The following is a 24812-nucleotide window of genomic DNA, read 5'->3' as shown; positions in this document are numbered from 1 at the left end:
GGATCTTATGGAAGGATTTTTCTCATTTGAGGTTCCCTCCTTTCAGATAACTCAAGCTTGGTCAAATTGACATAAAACAAGCCAGCACAGCCCCTATCCCACCCTTGAGATGGGGAGGGGCGGTGGAAGAGAAGCCTGGCTATGTGAAAGGCTTCCCTGCTGAGAGCTCTCTAACCTAAGAAGCGTCTATATATGGCAGATTTTTGTCTTTCTGGATGTTGTGCCTTGAGCTAAAGCCTTCCAAAAGCCCCTCAGGATCGGTCAGGTCCTGGCCCCAAAGATTGCCATTGGCAAATCCGGGTGTGAAGAGCCCTACATAAGGCACAGTGCAATGTGCCTGCCCAGGAAGACCCAGGTGTTTTCCAAGGAGGAAGTCCTTGGATAGTCTAGGCCTTGGAGGACAGGAAGGAAATGAGACGCCACATACGCACCTCGCAGCCAGTGTTCCCCGCTTTCACAGCCCAGCAATGGATGGTATCAACCCCACTTTTGGGTGAGCAAATAGGTGGGGGAGGAGTGTCAGGTTACATGGCTTAGTGATGGCGCAAACTCGGGTCCAAAGCCCGGGCTCTCCTCAAACAGCCAGGGGCGGGGGCCGGAAGGAGAGGTTGGGTGTTGCGGAGTCCTGGGAGAAGGAAAGGTGGGCAGGGCCAGGTGAGAAGAGGAGAAAGCCGGCGCCTAGGAGTTCAGGTGAAGAAAGTTGGGGGAAGATGGCCACAAGGGCCAGGAACTAGAAGGGAAAGAGGGCGCTCGGGGGCTGGGCGAGGCGCGTTGGGGGTGGTGGAGATGGTGGGGCAGGTGAGGGGCACGAGTCCCATCGAACTGTGGCAGGATGAGGCTCCGGTGCTGTATCACTACACCCGGGAGTAAGGCAAGCAACCATGGCCGCGGCCTCTTGCGTTTGGGAAGTGGGGCCAGCGGCTGGTCCAGAGCGGCGCGCAGGTGAGGCCCGGCTGGGCGGGGCGGACCGCCCACGCTCCGAGCTACACGTCCGCGTAGCCATGGCTACCACCGGGGTGCAACAGCCCCCACTTAATGAGAGGGGCTGATCCCCCCCCCAGGCCCTTCACAAACTCGGGTCCCGCGGGGCCGGAATGCGGGGTCCCGGGGGGCTGGGGCAGCGCACCCCGCTCTCCCGGCTGCTTCCGGCCTGACCCGGGCGGCGCGCGGGGGGAGGGAGGCCCGACGGGAGGGAGGGGTGGAAGGAGCGGAGCTCGGGCCGGCCGACGCGGCTTTGTCTCCTTTGTTCCCAGCGGTGGCAGAGCCGCGGCGGGAGGGGCGGGCAGCGGGCGCAGTTTTCCGCCCCTCGGTCTCCGGGTAACAGCTGCGGCTCCGCCAGACCCACCTCCGGGGGGAGGGAAGGTCGCCGCGCGCAGATCCCGAGCGAGCCCGGAGCTGCCCGCCGCGGACGCCGCGCCGCGCGCATCCCGCAGGCAGGTCGGGCGGTGAGTCGCGGGGCTTGGGCTGGGAAGGCGGGGCCGGGCCGAAAGCCGCGCGCACCCAGGTGGAACGACCCGAGGCCTCGGTCCCGCCGGGTACGGGCAGCCCGAGCGGAGTGCAGTGGTGGGAGGCTTCGGTCCAGAGAGTTGGGACCACACTCGTGCGCGCGAAGGCAAACTCTGGCGGCACCGCCTGTAACGCGATTGGGAGACAGAGGAGGTGGAGCTGCTCCTCCGCGCCCCCTCCTCGCTGCCGCCACCACCGCCGCCGCCGGGACCGGCCGGCCCCTTCCCCGCCCTCCCTGGGCCACCGGTGGGGTCTTTGTCCCGCGTCGTGGGGGAGGGAGGAGGGCCGAGGATGAGACGAAGCAGGGAAGTGGAGGCTTTCCCCATAGGATAACAGACCCTTCGGGCTGAGGCTGACTGACAAAGGAGGACCACGAGCCTTCTAATTCTGGGACTCTGTCTTGATACCGACATACCCAGCGGGTGCTTGATGAGCGCCTTAATTTATCGCGGGTGTCTGTCTGGTAAATGATGACTCCCCTCTGCCCCACTCAGCATCTTGAAAGCAGGTGTGCGGTGGTCACTTTTTCACTGTCAATGAGTTACGCTCCCTCCCTTTTAAGTGGATACTGGATCAGGGACTCAGGAAGGGAAGGCCAGTTAACCCCCAGGCAAGGTGCATGTGCAGGTGCAGATGGACTGAATTAGTGAGCCCTCTTGGTTAGTGAGAGCAGCTGCCGGAGGGGGTCAGGTGGTGCTTGTCCTTTGCAGAAGTCAGGCAAGCAGGCCTGGGCCCCGCTGAAGGGTTTCAGGGCGTGTGGGCTGCGAAGAGGCCTGTAGGGCAGGCCTGGGCACAGGCAGAGTTAGACTTTGGCTATGAGCCTGGACAGAGCCTGAGATGTGGGGAGTAGGGAGGAGATACTGGCAGTGCAAGTTAGGGACGTGAGGCTTAGCTCCAAATAAGCGTTTTCAGTCTGCTCTAGTCTGATCATTAATAAAACTGTCCCGATTCCTTGTCTTTTGAGAGACCAAGAGGCTTGGGAAGCAGTGTATAAGCTGCATATTTACCCCTACTGGCTGGATCTCCTGGGCAGTGAAATGGGGGCTCATTCACGACGGAGGGAACACCCGCTCTGCTCTGCATTGGGGTTGCCGGTTACTGGGGCCTCCTAATTAAAAGTGGGCACACTCCTCTTTGCCCAGAGTGGGAGGATGCGATGGGAGAAAATGGCCTCGGGACCCACTCATGCAAGGTCCACTCTTAACACATTTACTGTTCAGAACAGCCCTACCTACCTCCCCTCCCACTAGCGGGAAATCTGAAGCTCCAAGCCCAAGGAAAGTCTGGCTGGTGGCTAGGTGTGTCCATTTCATCTACCACACAGGGTCACCTCCTCAGGAGCCTGGGAAGGCTGGGATGGTTCCCCAGGGAGGTGATGGCTGGGCGTGGGAGGTAATGGGAGAGAGAGGGAGTGGGCATTCCAGGCTGAGAGACCTGTCCTTGTGATGACAGGGAGTAGAACAAGCCCGCAGTCTAGGCGGGAACGAAGAAGATCATGTGTGTGGGGAGCCTTTATCTCCCCAGCCCTAGGGTACCCCAAAAGCTTGAGGAGTGTGTGCACTGCATTTTTGTTTAAAGGAAATCCAGAGATGTCCTCAGAGATCGGAGGGATTAGGGATGCCTCAGTAGCTGAATTTAAGTGAAATCTGTGCATTAATGTGGAGGAGAAAAATGTCACTACCCTTTGTCCTGCCCCCTGCCCATGGTATGTAGGCCTATTGACTAGCTCCTTCGAGGGGGTTAACCTCTGACCTGTGTGCTGAGCTTTTCAGAGCCCTCGCGTTTCTCTGTATGTTCCCCTCAATGCAATCGTAATTTCAGTTTGGGGAGTGGTGTGGTCACTGCCCCTTGAGGGCTGAGAAACTTTGGCATGCAGTAGGCTCTGAGCAAATATTTACAAGCCAACGAAACAGCAAATGCTGGTCTCACTGTGGAACTCCGTGCCCGAGGCACATCTGTGGCCCAAGGTGGTAGGAAGGTTGGGTCGTAGCAGTGAGGGGGACTGGCTCCTGCCTTTCCAGGGGAGGAAATTTGGTCTCTCTGTCCCGTGGAAACAAGGTGGGGGGCTCTTTAGTCGCCTGGCCTTGCCACAGCCCTGGGCTTCTGGCTGGGTTCAAGACTTTTTCTGCTGCCTCTTCCCCTCCACCCCCTTGGGTGGCAAACAGAGGCAGCCTTGTTCCCGCTTCCATAGAGCTGCCCTGTTCTCTCCACACTAAAAATGGAAACCCCCAAGCTATTTTGGGAGCAGTGCCCAGCCAGCCTGTGGCCATGGCCCCCTGCTCCCCCTGGGCTGTGACCACAGTGTCCTTGCTCCCACCAGGCTGCTGGGCCTTCCTCTTAGCCTTGTGCCCGGCCCTGCTGATGATAGTGCCCTGCTGAGGCCTCTGATAGTATGGGCCAGTCCAGGCTCAAGGAAGAGAACTTTGGGAACATTCTGCGTAGACAGCCTGGCAGCTAGGCGGTGGGAGGGGCTGGGCAGTGTGGCCTGGGCACAGGCAAGGAAGGGAGAGTATTTCTCAGTGTAGAACGGTTCGTCCCACAACTTAACCAAACTGTGGTCCCACTTGAGGACCATTGGAGTTTGGGGAAGGTAGTGTTGCCATAGTTACTTAGATCTAGGATGTAGGAGCTCTAGCTGGGGCCTGCAAAGTGGGAAAGCAGGCACTCAAAGTCTGGAGAGTCCTAGGTTTGGACTCGGGTCCAGGGCACCGCCAGGCACGATCACCTCAGAATACCCAGCCTGCCACTCATACTGCACTCTGGGTTCTGACTCTACAACCTGCAGGGGGAGAAAATTCCAGGAGATGGCCTGCCTTCCACAGCTTTCTAGGACTTAGTGCTGGAACCAGGGAAGTGTGCGTGAGTCTGTTTGTGCGGGTATCTAATGTGGATGATGTGTGTATGTCTGTCTCGGGTGGAGGTCCATGCAGTGTCTGTAGGGGGCAGAGTTTTATATGACTGTTTTCATGTGGTGTCTGAACATATAGATACATGTGCCCTGTGTGATATGTTTAATGTTTGCATGTGTGTCTACTGTGTGCATAGGTCATGGCTGCATGCGTTGTCATTGTATGTGTCTGTATGTGCAAGTGCTCCTGTGGAGATGTATGCATTCAGGGTAGGTAGCATGCATATACCTTTGTGTGTGCGCGTGTGCACCTGCTGCTGTGTTGACACCTGTTTGGGTTAGGGTAGCCCCTAGTTTGTGTGAGTGGTGTAGAGCTGAGTGCCCTGACAAAGCAAAGTTAAAGCCAAGGGCGGATGTAAAAAATGCCGAGAAGGGACCTCAGTGCTGGGGGCCTGGCTGGGCCCAGCTGGCTGTGGGGTTCCTTTCTAGTTGACCTTTCCCAGGCCCCTCGGGTGCCTGGCTCTGCTGCCCTCCCCCTCCCTGTGTGGGCTCTGAGGAGGCGTCCTCTGTGGAATGTGTTTGGTGGCTGAGGGCCAGGCTGGGAGGAGAGTCCAGGGCTCCCACATGCCTGTAGCCCAGCCCCCAGTTTCAAACTTTGCTTTCCCCACTGGCTAGGTGACTCCTGCTCAGGTCATGCTGTTATCTCCTGACCCAGCCAGCCCTGCCAGGTGAGCCAGACTTTACCCTAATGGGGAAGAGTGTAGCTGTCCCTGCAGCTCAGGGCTCCCCAAGGTGGGGCCCTGTCCTTCAGCCCTCACCCATCCCAACATAGCCTGCTGGTTATCACCCTTTTGAGTCCCTGGCCCAAAGAGCTCTGCATCCGAATTCTTTCTTTTCCGTTTATGTATTTTGTTGTTGTATTGAGACGTGGTCTCTGTGAGGCAGTCTGGATCCCTCTGCATAGACCAGGCTGGTCTCGAGCTGACAGATCCACTTACCTCTGGCTCCCAAGTGGTGGGCTCAAAGGTGTGTGCCATCACACCCATTCCTGCATCCAATTCTTTCATTGTTATGACGTGCTGGTCGTCTGTAAGACCTCATCACCCCTGCTCCCCCTGACCAGGAATCCAGCGCCCATATAGAGGGGCCCTTTTCCTCCTCAGAGACCTCTTCATCCCTTGAATCAGAGAGCAGGGTCTAGAAGAAATAAGGAGATCGGGTAAGGGCTAGGGTGGAGTATGGGGAGGTACAGGTCTCCTGAGAGTGTAGTTTCTACAGAGAAGGAGTAGTGTTGGGTTTTCCAAGGGCAATATCTTCTGTTTCTGCCTCAGTACGTGTGCAGTCCTGGCATCACTTGGGCACCTAAGCCTAGTGAATCCTGGGACTCTCTCAGTAGCGCAGGTTAGGAGGAACATCTTGGCAGTGCCACAGCCCTATCCCTTTTCAGTGACTTCTGAGTGCCCTCCTGGCCATGTGAGCCTCATCCAGCCTTTCTCTCTGCCAGGTGACCATGCCTGTCCTCGGCCCAGTTCTTCTCCAGGTGCTCTGGGCCGGGTGTGTCCTCACCCTACAGTCCCCTCTACCAGCTGCTTTTACTGCCAATGGCACACATCTACAGCACTTGGCAAGGGACCCCACCTCAGGTACCCTTTATGTAGGGGCCACCAACTTCCTGTTCCAGCTGAGCCCTGGGTTGCAGCTGGAAGCCGTGGTGTCCACAGGCCCTGTGAATGACAGCCTAGATTGTCTGCCACCTGTGATACCTGATGAATGTCCCCTAGCCCAACCTACTAACAACCCTAACCAGCTGCTCCTGGTGAGCCCAGAGGCACTGGTGGTGTGTGGGAGTGTCCACCAGGGTATCTGTGAGCTACGGAGCCTGGGACAGATCGGGCAGCTGCTGCTCCGGCCAGAGCGGCCTGGGGATACCCAGTATGTGGCTGCAAATGACCCTGCAGTTAGCACAGTGGGGCTAGTTGCCCAGGGCTTGTTGGGGGAGCCCCTCCTGTTTGTGGGGCGGGGGTACACCAGCAAGGGCGTAAGTGGTGGTATTCCTCCCATTACAACCCGGGCCCTGCGACCACTAGACCCCCAAGCTGCCTTCTCTTATGAGGAGACAGCCAAGCTGGCAGTAGGCCGCCTCTCTGAGTACAGCCATCACTTCGTGAGTGCCTTTGTTCGTGGGGCCAGTGCCTACTTCCTGTTCCTGCGGCGAGACCTGAAGGCCCCTTCCAGAGCTTTCCGTGCCTATGTGTCCCGAGTGTGCCTTCAGGACCAGCATTACTACTCGTATGTGGAACTGCCCCTGGCCTGCCAGGGTGGCCGCTATGGTTGGATCCAGGCTGCCTCTGTGGCCACATCCAAGGAGGTGGCCCGTGGGGAAGTGCTCTTCGCAGCCTTCTCCTCAGTGGCTCCTCCCACTGTGGACTGGCCCCTGTCGGCTTCTACTGGGGCATCTGGAACCTCTGTGCTCTGTGCCTTCCCCCTGGATGAGGTAGACCAGCTTGCTAATTATACTCGAGATGCCTGTTACACCCGGGAAGGCCTTGCTGAGAACGGGACCAAGGTGGCTGACATTGCATACGATGTCCTTTCTGACTGTGCACAGCTGCCAGTGGTGAGTAAAGGCATTTGCCACCGGTCACCTGCCAGGAAGGCTGAGGAGCAGGGAGCGGGTGGAGGCTCTCGTACAGGTGCTAGGCATTTCCTGTTAGGCCTGAGTGAGCAAGATGGCTGCCTTACTGCAGTGGCTCGGCCAGGCAACAAGGAGCGGTGCAGTGATGGGCTTGAGTCGGGGTGTGGAGGAAGTGACCGTACAAGTTGGCACAGAGGGTGTTTGGGTTGGAGGGTCTGGCTCAGGTGTTGGAATGAGCCTGCGTGTTTTAGGTTCTGGAGCACAAGAAGAGGTAAAAACTGTGGCTGTGGCCTAGGAAGGATAGGAGGAGGAACTGCTCACTGAGTGAGTGAGGTGCCGAGGGCACAGGCAAGTGGGCTGGGAATGGGGAGCCAAGCTGGGCGAGCTTTAGGAGGTGACTTGGGAACAGGTACTGAGTATAGCAACTGGAGGACGTAGCTTCTAGGAAAGGGATGACAGAGGATGGGGGCCACTGCTAGGATGGAGATGGAAAGGATGCACCAGAGACGTGGAGGATGAAGCGCACTGGGGTAAGGCTAAGGATGGATGTGTAGGAGCCCAGTGTGTTGCCAGGGCAGGACTGTCGGGGAGACCTAGCAGAGATTGGGGCCTAGGTGAAGGTTACCTGGGAGGTCACCCAGGCAGGGTCTCAGTGACGCTTTTTGCTACCTATAGGATACCCCGGATGCCTTTCCCTGTGGCTCAGACCACACACCCAGCCCCATGGTCAGCTGTGTCCCTTTGGAAGCCACACCAATTCTGGAGCTGCCAGGGGTTCAGCTAACAGCTGTGGCAGTCACCATGGAGGATGGACACACCATTGCCTTCCTGGGTGACAGTCAAGGACAGTTGCATAGGGTACGTCTTTAGGAAGTATTAAGGTTGGAATGTGTGACATGTGATATACCACATGCCTTCCATCCCTGTCCCAGCTCTGTTTATGCTACTCCTGCCCGGGTTGGGTGTATTTACCTATGAATCTCCCCACACACACATTTCACCCTACGTAAGGCTGCTTGTAATAACCTGTCTGGCCTGGAACTCACAATGTAGACCACGCTGCTCTCAAACTCACAGAAGTCTGCCTATCTCTACCTCCAGAGTGCTGAGATTAAAGACTCCCCCCACCCCACACACACACACACATACACACCTACCCAAAGAGAAGACTCGTATTTATTAATTGTTCTAGTTCTGAGCGGTGGAAGATCTTGAGTTTGTGGCTTTAGGCTCTGCCAGACCTTGTGGTTTTTCATCTTAGGTCTACTTGGGCCCTGGAAGAAGTGTTGCCCCATACTCTAAACAGAGCATCCAGCCAGGGTCTGCTGTGAGCAGAGACCTTACCTTTGATGGTACCTTTGAGCATCTGTATGTAGTGACCCAGACTACCGTGAGTCCTGGACACAGGCCCGGGAGTGGCTGTCGGGAGGGGTCTCTGGGCAGTACGGGGTCGATATGTGGGTGAGCCACTGGTTTTGGGGTTGCTAGTCTCAGGTCCTCTTTGCTGTCACAGCTTGTGAAGGTTCCTGTGGCCCCTTGTGCTGAGCGTCTGGACTGTGACTCTTGCCTTGCCCACAGGGACCCTTACTGTGGATGGTGTGTGCTCCTGGGCAGGTTAGTGCTCCTCCAACTCATGACCTGGCCTTGCGCCTCTGTAACTGTTGCACACAAGATTCTTGGCCCTTGTCCACCGACTCTCAACCTCTGACCTCTGGATGGCTCCACCCCTGCTCTTTATCCCCCTGCTCAGGGCTTCAGTCCCCGCCGTGGCAGACACAAGAGCCTGCTGTCAACCCGACATGAGGGCTGTGGCCAGGGCTTTGGGACTAGAGATGTATTTGCTTTGTGACTTCTTGGTTAACATGTTGCTTCTTCTTAGATGTACTCGCCGGTCAGAGTGCTCCAGGGGCCAGGGGCCAGAGCAGTGGCTGTGGAGCTTCCAGTCGGAACTGGGCTGTCTTCGAGTGGTGGCTGTGAGCCCTGCCAATATCAGTCGGGAGGAGAAGAGGGAGGTAAATGACCGGAGTTGGCGGAGCTCCAACGGGGAGACTGGATAGAGACCTTGGATTTTCACATTATTGCATCAAATGCCACATGGCCTTGCTCAGCCGCTTCTCTTGGACCTTGGATTTCTCTGTAACAATCAAGATCAGAGGATGATTGTGAGGGCTCAAGAGCCGGCTACAGGATGCTAGTGCCAGTCTGTACTTGGTGCCCCTTAAGTGAGAGTTCCTGGTCTACCACCCAATGGTCCCAAAGTGTGCCCTTGGCTTTCTTGGTAGGTTTCCTTGTCGGTGCCAGGCCTGCCGTCTCTTTGGCCGGGGGAATCATATTTCTGTTACTTTGGAGACCATCAGAGTCCTGCTCTACTGACTGGTTCTGGTGTGATGTGCCCCTCCCCAGACCCTAGTGAGGCTCCGATGCTGCACAGAGGAGCCGGTGGGTGAGAGAAGGGGCCAGCCCCGGACCTGGGAGCCCCACCCTGCTTCCACTTTGCTTTAAGGGGTTTTGTTGGGATGAGAGGTGAATCCACACATAGCCCTGGTTGTGCTCTGAGTCGCCTTTCTGGCTCCGGTACCCCGCACTCACTGTCCGTGCTGTGTCCTGTGGACTTTGTTCTCTGACCCTCGCTCCTGTCTCCGTTTGGGTGTCGGCCTCATTCTGTATGGGTTCTCTGCTCTTCATTTCTGGCTTTTCTCCCTTCGTGCTGCAGACCACATCTCCGTGAACGTGGAGCTCAGGTTTGGTGCCGTGGTGATCGCCAACACTTCCCTCTCGTTCTATGACTGCATGGCAGTTACTGGGCTGTTCCCATCTGCTCCGTGAGTTCCTTACCTTCTGCCTCTGGCACTGGGCTCCCTTACAGTGACCTCCATTCCGTGACTGTACTGTGTGCACGCAGGTGCCGGGCCTGTGTGAGCAGCCGCTGGGGGTGTAACTGGTGTGTGTGGCAGCACCTGTGCACACACAAGGCCTCGTGTGGTGCTGGGCCCATGGTGGCAAGCCAACAGGTGAATGGGACTCCCGGATGAGGCATGTTGGTGGGTAGGGCTAAGGCTCCCCAGGGTGAGGTTTCTAATGGCCTGGGGTCTGTGTGCCTGCCTGCCGGCCTCCGGTGAAGCTCTGTGCTAAGCATTCCAGCTATTTTGTGTGACAGACGCCTGGAGAATGGCTGCTTGTCCATCCCATCTGTTTTGGGAGAGGACGTTTAAGCTAATAGGCAAGAGGTGTGGCCTTGGCTCACCACCTCAGCATAGACACCCTGGAGCCTTCCCCCTGTGTTCCTACTTTAGAGAATTAATGGGATGTTTTTGTTTCTCTTTTCCTCGGTCTTCTTCCCTCTTAACATACCCTTGCCGCCTGCTCCTGCGCCTGCCTGCTGAGTGGCCCTTCTTGTCTTTCTTGGCCTTCCCCCTCAGAGCCCACTCCTCTCCCTAGTCCCTCCTGCAAGGGATGTGCTCACTCCGTCCCCACCCACAGTCCCCACAGCCGCAGTCCCCCCTGCTCCCAGCACCTTCCCAGTGGAGCCTAGGGCTCCCTCCACAGTTGCAGATGTCCTACCCGGGGCCAGGCGGGCGGGTCCTGGCCCCATACTTTCCCCTACCTCCACAGAGTCACCTCTCCCTGAGAAGCCCCTCCTTTCTGACCTCCCTATCACACCTGGAACCACTGTCCCTACCCCTGCTGACTTGGAACCAGGGACCACACCTGAGGACCTCTCGGCCTCCTACCCATTCCCCTCAGATGCAGGCACAGTGCCCCCTGCAGAGCCTGGCCCTGAGGCCCTGCCCTCCATGGGGGCTCTGGACCAGCCCCCTGGCACTGCTCCTGTCACCACTTTCCCAGGGGCCAATGGCTCCATGAAGCCTATTCTGGATTGGCTCGTGAAAGAAGGCGGCGAGCTGCCCGAGGCGGATGAGTGGATGGGGGTTGACACGCCCGCCTTCTCCACTTCCACACTCCTCTCAGGTGATGGAGACTCAGCAGAGCGCGAGGGCTCTCCTGCCCCCCTCATCCTCCTGTCCAGCCTCGACTACCAGTACGACACCCCCGGGCTCTGGGAGCTGGTGAGGTCCAGCCCAGGAAGGAGGCCTCGGGAGGGGATGGGAAGATGCAGCCGTTTGCGCTCCCTGTGATTCTGCTTTGGGAGGGTAGGGACAGGGCTGCCATTGGAGTCAAGCGAGATAGAAGGCTGAGGTGGGCAGGGTGGGAGCCACAGACTGCCTCACTATTGGTGCCTACAGGGAGAGATGAGTCAGAGGGTGAGCTCCTGCCCTTGTGTGGAGAATGTTCAAGGCTCCTTGCTGATACCGGTCCACGTGGAGCGAGAAATCCAGCTTCGAGGCAGGAACCTGTGGCTCTTCCAGGTGTGTCTGCCTGTCTTGGCTAACGTCGTCCCCTTCAGACTGCTCGGCTACCTAGCGACTCTACCCAAGCCTTATAAAACAGAAGAGGGTATCGGCAGCCCCAGCCTTCCCTCCCAACCGGGGCAGGGCCTGCACTGCAGCCTGCTGGGGCTAGCTTCTGTCCTCTGTCCCCAGGATGGCCCAAGGAACAGCGAATGTGTGATGGAGCTGGAGGGCCTGGAGGTTGCAGTTGAGGCCCAGGTTGAATGTGCGCCACCTCCAGACACCTGGTGCCACATCAAGTGCCAGCAACACCAGGTGTGGGCCACAGACAGGAGCCGGGGTGGACATGGATGTACTGGCCACAGGCTGGCTGTTAACCTCGGCTGGTTACGTTGTCCTTGTTGCAGCCCAAGCCGGAAAACAGATGGGCATCCCACCGTGCCATATGCCTCGTGGGTCCCCACATCCCACTCTGACCTCTAAGTTGAGGGTACCCCAAGGGGTTTATATTCTAGTTCCATTTCTGATCTCCTGCCCTTTCATCCTGGGATCCCTGAATTCCAGTTCTGACCTCCAACGCTACACCCATAACTAGTCATTTTGGCCCTTTCCTGAGCCACACCCTCCCCAGGCCTGGTCCAAACTCTGGGCTCTGACTTCACTCCCGTTTCTCCAGTTCAGCTACAAGGCTTTGCAGCCAGAACTCCAAGTGGGGCTGTTCGTGCGTTGGGCGGGCGGCCTGCGTGTGGACAGTGCTGATGGGCTGTATGGTGAGCTGCCTAGGGTCCACAGGGCAGGCGAGCGGCATCGGGGCTCCGCTCGGCCTCCCCATCACGAGTCACTCCTGCCGTCTCTAGTGGTACTGTATGACTGCTCCGTGGGACATGGGGACTGCAGCCGCTGCCAGACTGCCATGCCCCAGTACGGCTGTGTGTGGTGTGAGGGGGAGCACCCGCGTTGTGTGGCCCGGGAAGCCTGCTATGAAGCTGAGACAGTGGCCACTCAGTGCCCTGCACCTCTCATCCACTCGGTATGTTGTAATGCTGGCGTGTCCCCTCCCTTACTGCTGGTCTTGGAAGGGAGGTTGTCTGTCATGGATGCACGGACTCAAAATAGGAAGCTGGGCCTGCCTCAGACCATGGAGGTTGACAGGAAAGTAGAAGTGAGTGTCCCTTGTCCTGGCAGGTGGAACCACTGACTGGACCTATAGACGGAGGTACCCGTGTCACCATCAGGGGCTCCAACCTGGGCCAGCACGTACGGGACGTGCTGGGCATGGTCAGAGTGGCTGCAGTGCCCTGTGCTGTCGATGCTGGGGAATACGAGGTCTCTAGTAGGTGAGCTGTTTGGGCCCAACACGGGAGGGCATGTGGCTAGATGGCTTCCTATCCAGGGCCTTCTTCCTCTGTTTGTCTGCTTTCCTTTCTCCTGTCTTTAATTATGGTGTCCGTGTCTTAGTGCTGGGTTACACGGAGGCCTGGGACCCTGGCTTCCTATGTATACCTGCTACAGGTCCCTCACCTGGGCTGCTTGGGGATTCTAGTCTGTTGGGCAGAAGTCACTGCTTGTAGCTTGCTGATGGCTCTGCTTAGATGTACTTCTTGGCTTTCTTAATGGCCTTGGATATAACTGTAGCAGATTCCTCAGCAGCCTCCTCCCCAGCACTTACTTCTGCAAGACCTACCCTGGCAGGGCTCTGGCGAGGGACTCCCATGGCACACCTCTAGAATGCCACAGGGAATATGGAACGTTCTCCAGGAGATACCCATGAGCAGCAGGGCCCAAACTTGGCAGAATATCAGGGTGACCTCTTGATTGCACCCTTAGAAGAGCTGTTGTAGATTCCCACGGTTTGCATTTTAGACAAGGGGTCACTTTATAGGGGCATGCACTTTCCCTCCAAATGTTAGGTAACTAAGAGCCCCCAGTGCCTCTTGACTATTAATAATTCTAGAAACATAAGACTTGGGTGATTTATGAAGTAATTTATGAAGTGTAAAATACATTCTGGCTGGAGCCTCCCTAGCTAGTTCATACCACTTGCTCTGTTTTGTTAGTGTTTGTGTTGACCGTGACAATGTTAGCCACTGTAGGCTTAACATTCTGGAAGTTAATATGCCCCAGGCTTCTGTTTTCTGGCCAAGAACCAGCATTCTTCGACAGCTCACGTCTGCCCTCAGTCCTGACTAGAGGCTTTCAGGAACTTTTTGTTCAAGATTAAATCAAATTTCCATCACTTTGCAAGTGGTTGCTGACCACGCAAAGATGGTGGGGGCTTGGGGTGGCTGGTGAGGCCTCTTATTCGCTCAGCTCTCCAGGGCTCCTTTGTAAACACTTGTCACATCAGAGAGATATGCTCCTCCGCATTGGAGGTTGTACCTGAATGACTGAACCAGGACTGTGACTTCTCTGATGCCAAAGCGTGCTAGTGTGCCGTAGGGACTTCCCTCCAAAGCTAGAGGGATGCTGACCCGTCTTATGGGGGATGGGTATGACAGATCACCTGGCAGTGGCAGGAAGAGGGTCTGCCAGGTCACTTTGAGGGACATCTGTGCTATCCCTTGCCTGTCTTGTGCCCTCAGTCTTGTGTGCGTCACTGGGACCACCCGGGAGGAAGTGACTGGCGCTGTGGCAGTGGAGGTGCCTGGAAGAGGGCGCAGTGTCTCAGAGTTCAACTTTGCCTACCAGGTGCCTGATGGCTAAGTCCCGTGTCCCCGTCCCCCCCTCCCCCCCCAGCTGCCACTCTCTGTGTGTCTCAGCACATTTGGCTTTGCCTTCATAACACGCCCCAAGCTGAGGCTGCCCTGTTTGTCTGAGGTGCCCCTGGCCTCTTATTTTGACCTGACTTTGTCTCTCCCCTTCCTCCTCCCACAGGATCCAAAAGTACACTCCATCTTCCCAGACCGAGGCCCCAGAGCCGGAGGCACCCGCCTCACGATTCATGGTTCTAAGCTCCTGACAGGGCTGCTAGAGGACATCCGTGTGGTGGTTGGTGACCAGCCTTGTCACTTGTAAGGGTTGTTTCTTGTTCTGTAAAATCCATGCACTCTGGGGAGGTGATTGGACAAGCCAGTGTGGAATAGGTCAAGTCTGCCCCGGGAGAAAGTTCTGGCATCCCCACAAAAGCTGGGCCTGTGGGAGAAGTACAACTTCAGGGTTATGTGATGGAGACTGCAGTTGGTGAGGAAGCAAAATGAGCCAAGATTTGAGCTGGTCACTGAGTCCTGGATCTGACCTCTCTTCTACCCCAACCCCAGGCTGCGGGAGCAGCAGTCTGAGCGGCTGTGCTGTGAGACCAGCCCTTATCCCGTGCCTGCTGAGCTTCCAGTGGCTGTCTGGTTTGGGACTACTGAGCGGAAGCTGCAGCATGGCCAATTCAAGTATACATCGGACCCCAATGTCACCTCTGTGGGCCCCACCAAGAGCTTCTTCAGGTGAGGCCAAAGTGTGTGTGTAGTTGTCCTCATGGTGGGGGAGATGGGGTCCTGGGAGTGGGAGTGTGAACCCCTTACTGTTGACAGAAGGGGTCATGGAGTTTGGCCTGAGCTGGCTAGAACTGGCTATGCTTTAGGTCCTGGTTTGTAAGTCATGAGTGGCTGTGTTTCAGTGGAGGACGTGAGATACGGGTCCGTGGCCAGAATCTGGATGTGGTACAGATGCCAAGAATCCGAGTGACTATGGTCCCAAGAATGCTACAGCCTGGCCAGGAGCTTGGACAGAGGCATCCTGTGGTCCCTGAGAAAGTATGTTGGTCTGGAGCATCATCACATAGCATGTCCATGACCCTCCCCTGCTTACAGCATGCTGCCCGTCTCTCCCCTCCCCTGTATACAACCTGTGGGCAGCCATGAGGTCGTTGGTACCAAAGGAGATGCTTTCCACCTTTGCTCACCTGCACATCTCCTGAGGTTCCTCCATGGAACTGCTCTCCTCTTCCTCTACAGATTGAGGAGCCTTGTCTTGTGAATTCCTCCCATCTTATCGTGTGCCGCACACCTGCCCTCCCCAGCCCACCAGAGGACCCTTGGGTCCAGGTGGAGTTTATCCTGGACAATGTGGTCTTTGACTTTGCTACACTGAGCGCCATACCCTTCTCCTATGAAGCTGACCCTACTTTGCATTCTCTCAACCCCGAGGATCCCACCACACCATTCCGGCACAAGCCAGGGAGTGTGTTCTCTGTGGAGGTAATGCACTTTCTTGGGCTCTTTCATAGGAGGACAGTATGTGTATGCTGGAGAGGTCAGGGTTGAAAGAGCAGGTCCTAAAGGGGGTTGGTACAGCATAGGTGCTATCCTGGGTCCTGGCAGGGATCTGAGGCTGTTTGGTTAAGTAGTAAATCAGTGGTTGGGTTAGTATGGTGCACATTAGGTAACTGGGCTTGCAATGGTGACACTAGATGTTTGTTGTGACACATACGCTGAGTAGCGTGTGGGCACTTGGACAGTCAGGTAATCCGTCATCATCTAGGCAAAGGTAACTCAAGAGTTAGTTAACTGAGGCTGTCCAGGTTTCAGCCATGAGAAGAAAGGTTGGAAGCACAGAGGAGGTTAAGGCGAGCAGTCTGACCATGGGCTCCGCCTGCAAGGGACACAGGCCTCTGGGCCATCCCTGTCCATTTGGGAAGGTAGGCTTCAGGTGTCAAGTGCTCTAACAGATCAGTGGCCCACTGTTCCAGGGGGAGAATCTCGACCTTGCCATGTCTAAGGAGGAGGTGGTGGCCATGATAGGAGATGGCCCCTGCGTGGTGAAGACACTGACCCGACACCACCTGTACTGTGAGCCGCCTGTGGAGCAGCCCCTGCCACAGCACCATGCCCTCCAGGAGGCACCAGATGCTTTGCCTGAGTTCACGGTCAGTGGGCAGAACCTGGGCAAGGTTGGCCATCACGGTATCTGGGGCCCAGACTCACAGGTAGCTTCCCACACAGGTACGGATGGGCAACCTACTCTTCTCCCTGGGCCACGTACAGTATGATGGCGAGAGCCCTGTGGCTTTTCCTGTGGCGGCCCAAGTGGGTTTGGGAGTAGGCACATCTCTCCTGGCCCTGGCTGTCATCATCATTGTTCTCATATACAGGTGCGTGTAGCCAATTATGCCAGGTAGGGAGATGATGCTGGACAGAGAAGGTACAGACTAGAGCAGGGCTCTGTAAAATTGTTTTGGTTTTTCGAGACAGGGTTTCTCTGTGTTGCCCTGGAACTTGCTCTGTAGACCAGGCTAGCCCCAAACTCCCAGAAATCCACCTGCTTTTTGCCTCCTGAGTGCTGGATGCTAGGTGCTGGATTAAAGTTGTGCACCACCACTGCCCAACTTTTTTTTTTTTTTTTTTTTTTTTTTTTTTATAGTATTTATTTTTTTACTGGCTGTGGTGGTGGTGCACACACACAAAAAAATTATGGGCATTGGTGTTTTGCCTGCATGTGTATCTATGTGAGGGTGTCTCATTCCCTGAAACTGGAGTTACAGACAGGTGTGAGCTGCCATGTGAGTGCTGGGAATTGAACCTGGGTCTTCTAAAGCGGCCAGTGCTCTTAACCTCTGGGAATGGGTGCAATAGACCCAATGGTGTCCCACAATCCTCCGTTCTGCCCTTGGGCATAAGAACAGCCATGGACAATGTGTAAACCATTGATTATACCTGAGTTCATAAAGATAGCTTGTGACCCCTATATGGCTTAGTCGGAGTTCACTGGGGACACGAGTGAATAAAGGGTAGATGTGCTTTGATGGGAATGGGACACAAATTGTTTTGGGTCAGGTTAACTGAGGTTGGTTTGGAGTAGTTAGGCAGGCCTGAGCCAAAACGAGCCCAGCAAGGGCTGGCCTTTCCCCTCTGCCCTCGGTGCTGAGTAGGAGGAAGAGCAAGCAGGCCCTGAGGGACTATAAGAAAGTGCAGATCCAGTTGGAGAATCTGGAGAGCAGTGTTCGGGACCGCTGTAAGAAGGAGTTTACAGGTGAGGCTGACGGTAGGAGCCGCCCCCGGGCTCTGGCGAGGCTGCTGTGGTCACATGGGATCCACTCACATTCCTCTGCTCAACAGACCTCATGACCGAGATGACCGACCTCACCAGTGACCTCCTTGGCAGCGGCATCCCCTTCCTTGACTACAAGGTGTATGCAGAGAGGGTCTTCTTCCCTGGGTACCGGGAGTCACCCTTGCACAGGGACCTCGGCGTGCCTGACAGCAGGCGACCCACTGTGGAACAGGGCCTGGGCCAGCTCTCCAACCTGCTTAACAGCAAGCTTTTCCTCACCAAGGTACACTCCCAGCCAGGTCTCCCCATCCCTTCTTACCTCCTCCTGTTTCCGAACGCACCCCTCACTCTTCCCCTCTCCCTGACCTTAGTTCATCCACACGCTGGAGAGTCAGCGAACCTTCTCTGCTCGGGACCGTGCCTATGTGGCATCTCTGCTCACTGTGGCACTTCACGGGAAGCTTGAATACTTCACTGACATCCTCCGTACTCTACTTAGTGACCTGGTGGCCCAATATGTGGCCAAGAACCCCAAGCTGATGCTGCGCAGGTATGTGGCTGTCAGAATGTAGGACAACCAGAGCAAGGAGTAGCCCTGGAGTCCCCTGCTGACCTGGCCTTCCCTTTGCTGCCATCTCAGGACAGAGACTGTGGTGGAGAAGCTGCTCACCAACTGGATGTCCATCTGCCTCTACACCTTTGTGAGGGTGAGGGAGGGGCCAATGTCTCTTCACTGGGGAGGGTCGGCCCTTTAGAACACTAAGTCTCCAGCCATCCATGTCACTTGCCCACTAATGCCCGAGGCAAGCTTTCATCCATCATGCCCTGTGTACTTTTGCCTTTTGCCAGAGGACCTGACTGCCCACACTTTCACAGGACTCTGTAGGAGAGCCTCTATACATGCTCTTTCGAGGGATTAAGCATCAAGTGGACAAGGGGCCCGTGGACAGTGTGACTGGCAAAGCCAAATATACCCTGAACGACAACCGCCTGCTCAGAGAGGATGTGGAGTACCGTCCCCTGGTGAGGGTGTGCTCTGGGCAGGTGTACATATGTCTGCTTACACCGACAGTTTCCACTGGCTTCTGGGGTGTGTACCCGGATATAGAGCTTATCTGACCTCTGGTTACCTGCTGGTGAGGCTGTTTATTCATTTATTGTGGTAGGAACACATGACCTCCCACATACTAGCAAGCCCCCGTCCAGCACGGAGCTACAGCCCTAGCATGGTAGGATTGAGATGGGGGTCTCAGAGGGTCCCTGGCTTAGGAGGGAAGCACAGCTCTGGCCCCAGTCAGAGTATCTTTCTTGCCATCTCACCAGGGATGCAGTCTGGTCCCTTAAGTCAGTAGCCACTTGGCAGGCTAGCCTGCCTGGAGCTTCCCTGTCACACACAAGGGAGGTCCTGCCTAGCTAGACTCCTCCAAACAGCTTCCCCATCAGGCTGCCTCAGACATGAAGGAGGGTTATGTGCTCCCTTGGGGGTTCTCCCATTCACCCCGTGCTCATTTGCATCAAGGGTGGAGGCAGACAGGTGAAGAGTTACAGCTGCTTGGTACTGGGCTGGGCTCAGAGGCTGCAGCCATTTCATGGGTTGTCCCTGCCCTTGACCTATGTCTTGGTCATCCTGCATGCAGAACCACTCCTGAAATTACTTGCATTTCTTGTGTAGACCTTGAATGCTCTTCTGGCTGTGGGGCCTGGCGCAGGAGAGGCCCAGGGTATAGCTGTGAAGGTCCTGGACTGTGACACCATCTCCCAAGCCAAGGAGAAGATGCTCGACCAGCTTTATAAGGGAGTGCCTCTTGCCCAACGGCCAGACTCTCGCACCTTGGATGTTGGTGAGTGTCAGGAACAGGGTGGCCTGAGGACCCTGAGATAGTGCTGGGCCTGAGTTGGCCTAAGATTGGTCTTAAGGGGGCAGGTGGGATGTTGGAAGTTGCTACAGAAGCTGGCTCTGGAATGTTATCAGATGAACTTTCACCTGGAGAGGGTGGGTGCAGCTACCTCCAGGTGGAGGAGAGGCCATGTCTCCATTCGAGGATGAGATGAGCTGCAAGGCCGGAAGAGAATCCTCCAAGCCTCGAGCCAAGTCCTCCCTTGTCCTTGCAGAATGGCGGTCTGGAGTGGCGGGCCACCTCATCCTTTCTGATGAAGATGTCACTTCTGAGGTCCAGGGTCTGTGGAGACGTCTCAATACCCTGCAGCATTACAAGGTAGGAGGGTTGGGAGCTGGAGGCTGGATAGGGTGGGCTAAGAGTGACTGGAGGGTCACCAGCTCTGGTTAGCAGGTTCCAGATGGAGCAACAGTGGCCCTAGTCCCCTGCCTTACAAAGCATGTGCTTAGGGAAAACCAGGATTACGTCCCTGGAGAACGTGAGTACCTACCTCCTCGTCGTGGTTTTCTGCATTTGTGTTGCCTAGTTGTGGGTAGCAGGGAAGGTCTCTCAGGCTGAGGGATGACGGGTGTCTCCTCAGAGGAGCCTCAGCCTGGTATCCCTCCTCCTGAGTGGTGAGAGCACCATGGGGGGGGCACCTAAACTCTTACATCTTGGCACAGGGACGCCAATGCTGGAAGACGTAGATGAGGGGGGCATCCGGCCCTGGCACCTGGTAAAGCCAAGTGAGGAGCCAGAACCTCCCAGGCCTCGGAGGGGCAGCCTTCGGGGTGGGGAGCGTGAGCGAGCCAAGGCCATTCCTGAGATCTACCTGACACGCCTGCTGTCCATGAAGGTGGGGCTGGGTTGTTACTAGGAAGAATGGCTTCCCAGAGGACATGGGATGATGTGGGGCTTGTACAAGGGAGTGGCTGCTGCTGTGGTCTCTTCCTCACTGGGCTCTCATTCCGTTTCTTCCCACAGGGCACACTGCAGAAGTTTGTGGATGACCTGTTCCAGGTGATTCTCGGCGCCAGCCGCCCCGTGCCGCTGGCTGTCAAGTACTTCTTTGACTTGCTAGATGAACAGGCTCAGCAGCACGGCATCTCCGATCAGGATACCATCCACATCTGGAAGACCAACAGGTATGGGAGGAACAGGCTCAGGACATACGTCGGGCCCCCCTGCCTCCCTCCCAGCATAGTTACTTGCCCTTTCTCCCCAATTTGCAGCCTGCCGCTGAGATTCTGGATTAACATCATCAAAAACCCACAGTTCGTGTTCGATGTGCAGACGTCTGACAACATGGAGGCAGTGCTCCTCGTCATTGCACAGACCTTCATGGATGCCTGCACCCTGGCCGACCACAAACTGGGCAGGGTGAGCAGGCTGGGATCACCCAGGTGGCCTGTGTGGGTGTGGAAAGTGGAGTGTAGGTCGTTTTAGTTGTAAAACTGTGAGGATGCTGGGAACCTCAGGTGCTGATCACCTTGAACTTTGACCTTCTCTCTGCCCTCTCTGCCGGTGTCCAGGACTCCCCCATCAACAAGCTTCTGTATGCTCGAGATATTCCCCGTTACAAACAGATGGTAGAAAGGTACTGACTGGGGAGACGGAGACATGGGGGTATGCGTGCAGCTGAGGCCCTCGGTGGGCCCTGATGAGGCCAAGGAAGTGGTTTTTTTTTTTTTTTTTTTTAGCATCTGCTCTCCCTGGCAGGTACTATACAGACATCAGACAGACTGTCCCGGCCAGTGACCAAGAGATGAACTCAGTCCTAGCAGAGCTGTCCCGGGTAAGGCCTCCCCTTCGTGTGTCTTGACTGTAGAGAAGCCCCTGTCACTTCTATACCCCTGATCAGGCTGGGAAAGGACACACACTGTCACCATATGGGCAGAGTATTCTAATGTCAATGTTACTCAAAAAGGCCAGGCCTCCTAGCATCTCAGAGTGAGTGAGCAGGGATCTCATTTTGATAGCTGTCATCTAATCTGATCTAGCCAGGTGCTTGTACCGTTGCGGCCCTTGTTAGGGTCTGCTGAGTGGATAGAATTCAGCTCTAGGCCTTTTCAGTCTACCTGCCTGTGCTGTCACTGTTCTGCTACCATGTGGCACTGTCCGCATACACACGAGAACTTTAGGAACGATGGACAGTGTTCCTCAAGTGGTTACAAGGATACCCACACTACCAATAGCAGCTCTGCTTTGGGGTACAGCTGTGTCAAGCCCTTCATGAGGGTGTACTTCTGCATTTGATCCCTCTAAGAGCTCCATGAGTTACTTAGGCTACGTCAGCATTACTGTCCAGAGAAGGAGGCTGAGGGTCTGCTGTCCCAGTAAGGCCTTGGCCTCAGGAAACATTTGAGAAAGAGCAGAGCAAAATGATGCTGCGTTCCCAGCCAGCCGCTTGGAGTGAACGGGAGGGATATCTAGCAATATAGCCTTGCCTGGGAAAGGCAGGCGGGGCTCCCGTGGAAAGTCCAGTCCTGCTGAAACTCGTCCTGGGGTTTCTTCCTCCACGGATTCTTGACCTTAGCCTGCCTGAGCTGTAGTCGCGCTGTGCCTTGGGTCCCTGCTTGCTACAACAGGACCCATTCTTTCTCAGGTCCCTTCTGTACTCTCATCCTTCTCTGGGGTCCTGGGCCTCTTCCCCCAGCTTCCCTTACTCTCACCTTGTATTTGCCCTCTTTCCTAGAACTACTCTGGCGACCTTGGGGCACGTGTGGCTCTGCACGAACTCTACAAGTATATCAACAAGTACTATGACCAGGTGAGCACACCCTGGGCCCTGTTGTTCTGAGCATCTGTTAGTCATTCTGTGAGTGCTTAGAATCACCACATTCATGTGGCACCAGCGATGTCCCTGTCACTGTTGAGAGGAACCTGTATCATGGCCCACAGCCTCCTTCCTCCCATACCATATCCTCCTGGTCTTGGCACATAGAATCATGAGATGCCATTGGCAGGCAGGGCCGGGCAGGCAGGCAGGCAGGGCCGTGGGGATGGCTTTGGCAGACCTTGTGAGAAGGCCATGTATGTGTAAAGCTGGCTTCTACCCGAGATGAGCTGGGCAAGGAGAGAATGTTGGGGAATGAGTAAAGTATGCCATTCCCTAAGCGCCTACTCTCTAACATCTGTGTGGCGGTACATGCATGACTGTATGTATGCTCAGCATGGGAGTAAGGCCATACTGAGACCCTGTCTCAAAAACCAAAGCACGCTGTGATGACCTTGTTCTGTTTTCTCCCTGACAGTAAGGGAGGTGATTCACTGGGTTTCTCGTGCTTCACGCTGACTGTGCTATCGCCCGTAGGCCTGCCGAAGTCCATCCGCAGCACTCGTGGGGGCCGGGGACATCTTACCTGATTCTGTTGCTTCTGCCTTGCAGATCATCACTGCCCTGGAGGAGGATGGCACTGCTCAGAAGATGCAGCTCGGGTACCGGCTCCAGCAGATTGCTGCTGCTGTGGAAAATAAGGTCACAGATCTATAGGGACCAGGGAGTCCTGGCCGGCTGTTGTCTCAGCACCCCCTGGGCAGCCCTGGGATCGCAAGGAGAGGCCACCCTCGTAGATGCCTGTAGTGACTGAGAAGCGGAGTTTAATGAAAGGTGGCTCCCAAACTCCCGCTGGCTTCGGCCTCGGCCCACTTGGGCCCACCTTGTAGGCATGGGACCTGCTGGCTCAGTTGGTAGTACCAGGCCTGCCCCAAGAATGGTGACTCTGTGACATACTTGCTGGGTGACGCCAGCCTGCAGGAAACTGAGGACTTAGGGTTTCCAGAGAATGTCTGGTAAGGCCCCTGGGGAGACTGTACTGTTGTTAAGCACTGGCCTGTGTCCTATCAGAAATCAGAGGAAGGAAGAACGCCCTCCCACTTCCTGTCCTCTTCATCCATCCATCCTCGACCTCAGTTTAGCTTCCTCTGCCCTTGTTCCCGGTTGCCAATTGAGGGGGGGGGGCTTTCTGGGCTGCTGCTGCCTGAGCAGGCACGGTGCCTCAGGCCCACCCTGTCTTCAGGTGGCTGGTGGGGAAGGACAGCACTGGCCCACGGATGCTGCAGCTCTTCACTCAAGGGGAACACATGGTGTGGAGTCTGAGATGGACGCACTGGCCCTTCCGCTAACTGGCAGTGGTTGGGGGACATGGGCACAGTCACACTGAAGGGTCTCCTGACCTCTCTGAAAGGCCCTACACTGCAGGCAGGCAGTTTCTCGCTGGCTCCTCGGTGGGGTCAGCTTCCTGGAAAGGAGCATATAGGGCTCAGGGAGATCTGGGCCCTGGTGAGGAGGGCAGGTTCTCCATCTCCAAGGGGTCCCCCTTGGTTGCAGGTTGTGCTAACTTCATGTTCCATACATTTTCTAAGGAATTGGGAAAGCGTGGCATCATTAAAGGTGACTGCAGGCACTGTGGGTCTCAAGGGTCCTGGTCCATGGCCCTGTTTCTAGACCTGACTTCCATGTTGCTGTCCTTGTCAGGGTACTTAAGGCAGGGCTCACAGCCAACCACCTGCCTGTGTGGTGGCCCCGTAGCTGGTATTTCCCTGTTTGAAGCTGTAGATGAGCTTCAAGGCCACTGTACGGAGATGTCCGTGGCCAGCTGGGTCAGTAGTGCTGGAGGTTGAGGACACACTAGGCCTTTCTAGGTGAGGGCCTCAGTGTCGTCCTCAGAGCGCTCCCCCTGGGCCTTGCTATTGTATACCACCCGTGATCCAGCCACCTGTGGGGCCTTCCCTGAGGGTTTGAAGAGATGGGCTGATAGGGTTCCAGGAAGAGTCCTTTCTTTTCATCCCTAAAGTCCTTGTCCTCAGGATAGATAGCAGGAGCCATGTTGGTTTTCATTCCAGGGGTAATCACAGCTGCTATTTCTGTCATCTCTAACATCCTGTCTGCCCATGCCTGCCAGATGTGAGGAGCCACAGTCGCAGATGGGGTCAGCAGTCAGGCCCTCACTTGGGAGCATGTGAACCTCAGTACTAATCATAGCTGCCTTAGTCCAGATTTTATCCTCACTCAGTGTTTCTGCCTCCCCCATGGCTAACCATGGGGTTGAGTCTAGGAACAAGGCTGACAAGGGAATGAGGTCTTGGCTAGACTTCAGACAGGCAGAGAGGGAGCGACAGAGCTGCACCTCTGCCCCAGGCTTGGGCTTCCGCGGTCTTTGGGAGTCTTGTGAGGAGGTGCAGGTTCCTGGGGAGCAAGGCTTTCAAGTACCTGCACGCTTGGGCAAGCGCTCGCGGGAAGGGCGGGCACTGAACGTGCACTGAGTCACTCATGTCTCACCCTCACGGAACATTGTGATAGAGGATGTCATGAAAATAAAAACCTTACCACATAAGAGCTGAGTCTTCACTCAAACACCATGGCTAAGAATGGCAATGCCAGAGCCAGCAGAGTGTGGTGGTGGCTCCCCTGGGTCTCGGCCAGCTTCAGTTATAGAATGTTTATAATGTACTTTGACTTTTTCCCTTTTCTCCCCAAGTTTGCAAAGGGGTGCCCTCCTTGTCTCCCACAAACAAAGGCCCTTTGTTTCTCATTTTCCCTACCAATTTAAATACTGGAATAATTGTCCAGATGAATATGTGTATTCCTTAAGACAGGGCTTCACTGTTTCTCCTTG

General features: G+C 55.9%; 1 protein-coding gene across 4 annotated transcripts; it reads left to right on the top strand.

Annotated features, from left to right (window-relative positions):
* The first annotated feature begins 593 nt into the window (after positions 1-593).
* Plxnb1 (plexin B1) lies at positions 594-24532 on the top strand. Of its 4 annotated transcripts, none has more exons than XM_051203767.1 (38): positions 594-690; positions 5030-5082; positions 5859-6971; positions 7665-7847; positions 8251-8379; positions 8503-8603; positions 8869-9001; positions 9272-9428; positions 9703-9811; positions 9892-10000; positions 10409-11056; positions 11234-11356; positions 11531-11653; positions 12015-12108; positions 12196-12368; positions 12524-12675; positions 13921-14026; positions 14213-14349; positions 14596-14772; positions 14946-15081; positions 15283-15525; positions 16017-16193; positions 16270-16418; positions 17196-17296; positions 17383-17600; positions 17689-17867; positions 17958-18024; positions 18194-18340; positions 18990-19158; positions 19430-19533; positions 19609-19693; positions 19878-20050; positions 20179-20339; positions 20427-20574; positions 20727-20791; positions 20914-20989; positions 21890-21964; positions 22583-24532. In XM_051203767.1, exons 3-38 carry the CDS (start codon positions 5865-5867, stop codon positions 22685-22687), a joined length of 6339 nt encoding a protein of 2112 aa, XP_051059724.1. In that variant the 5' UTR covers positions 594-690; positions 5030-5082; positions 5859-5864; the 3' UTR covers positions 22688-24532. The 4 variants fall into 4 exon arrangements, with proteins under 4 accessions (XP_051059724.1, XP_051059742.1, XP_051059716.1 ...); XM_051203785.1 differs by lacking the exon at positions 594-690 and adding an exon at positions 820-942; XM_051203759.1 differs by lacking the exon at positions 594-690 and adding an exon at positions 1233-1445.
* The last annotated feature ends 280 nt before the right edge of the window (positions 24533-24812 follow it).

Source organism: Phodopus roborovskii, unplaced genomic scaffold (genome assembly GCF_943737965.1).
Source record: "Phodopus roborovskii unplaced genomic scaffold, PHOROB, whole genome shotgun sequence".
Lineage (NCBI taxonomy): Eukaryota > Metazoa > Chordata > Mammalia > Rodentia > Cricetidae > Phodopus > Phodopus roborovskii.
This window is presented reverse-complemented; position numbering and strand designations above follow the sequence as displayed.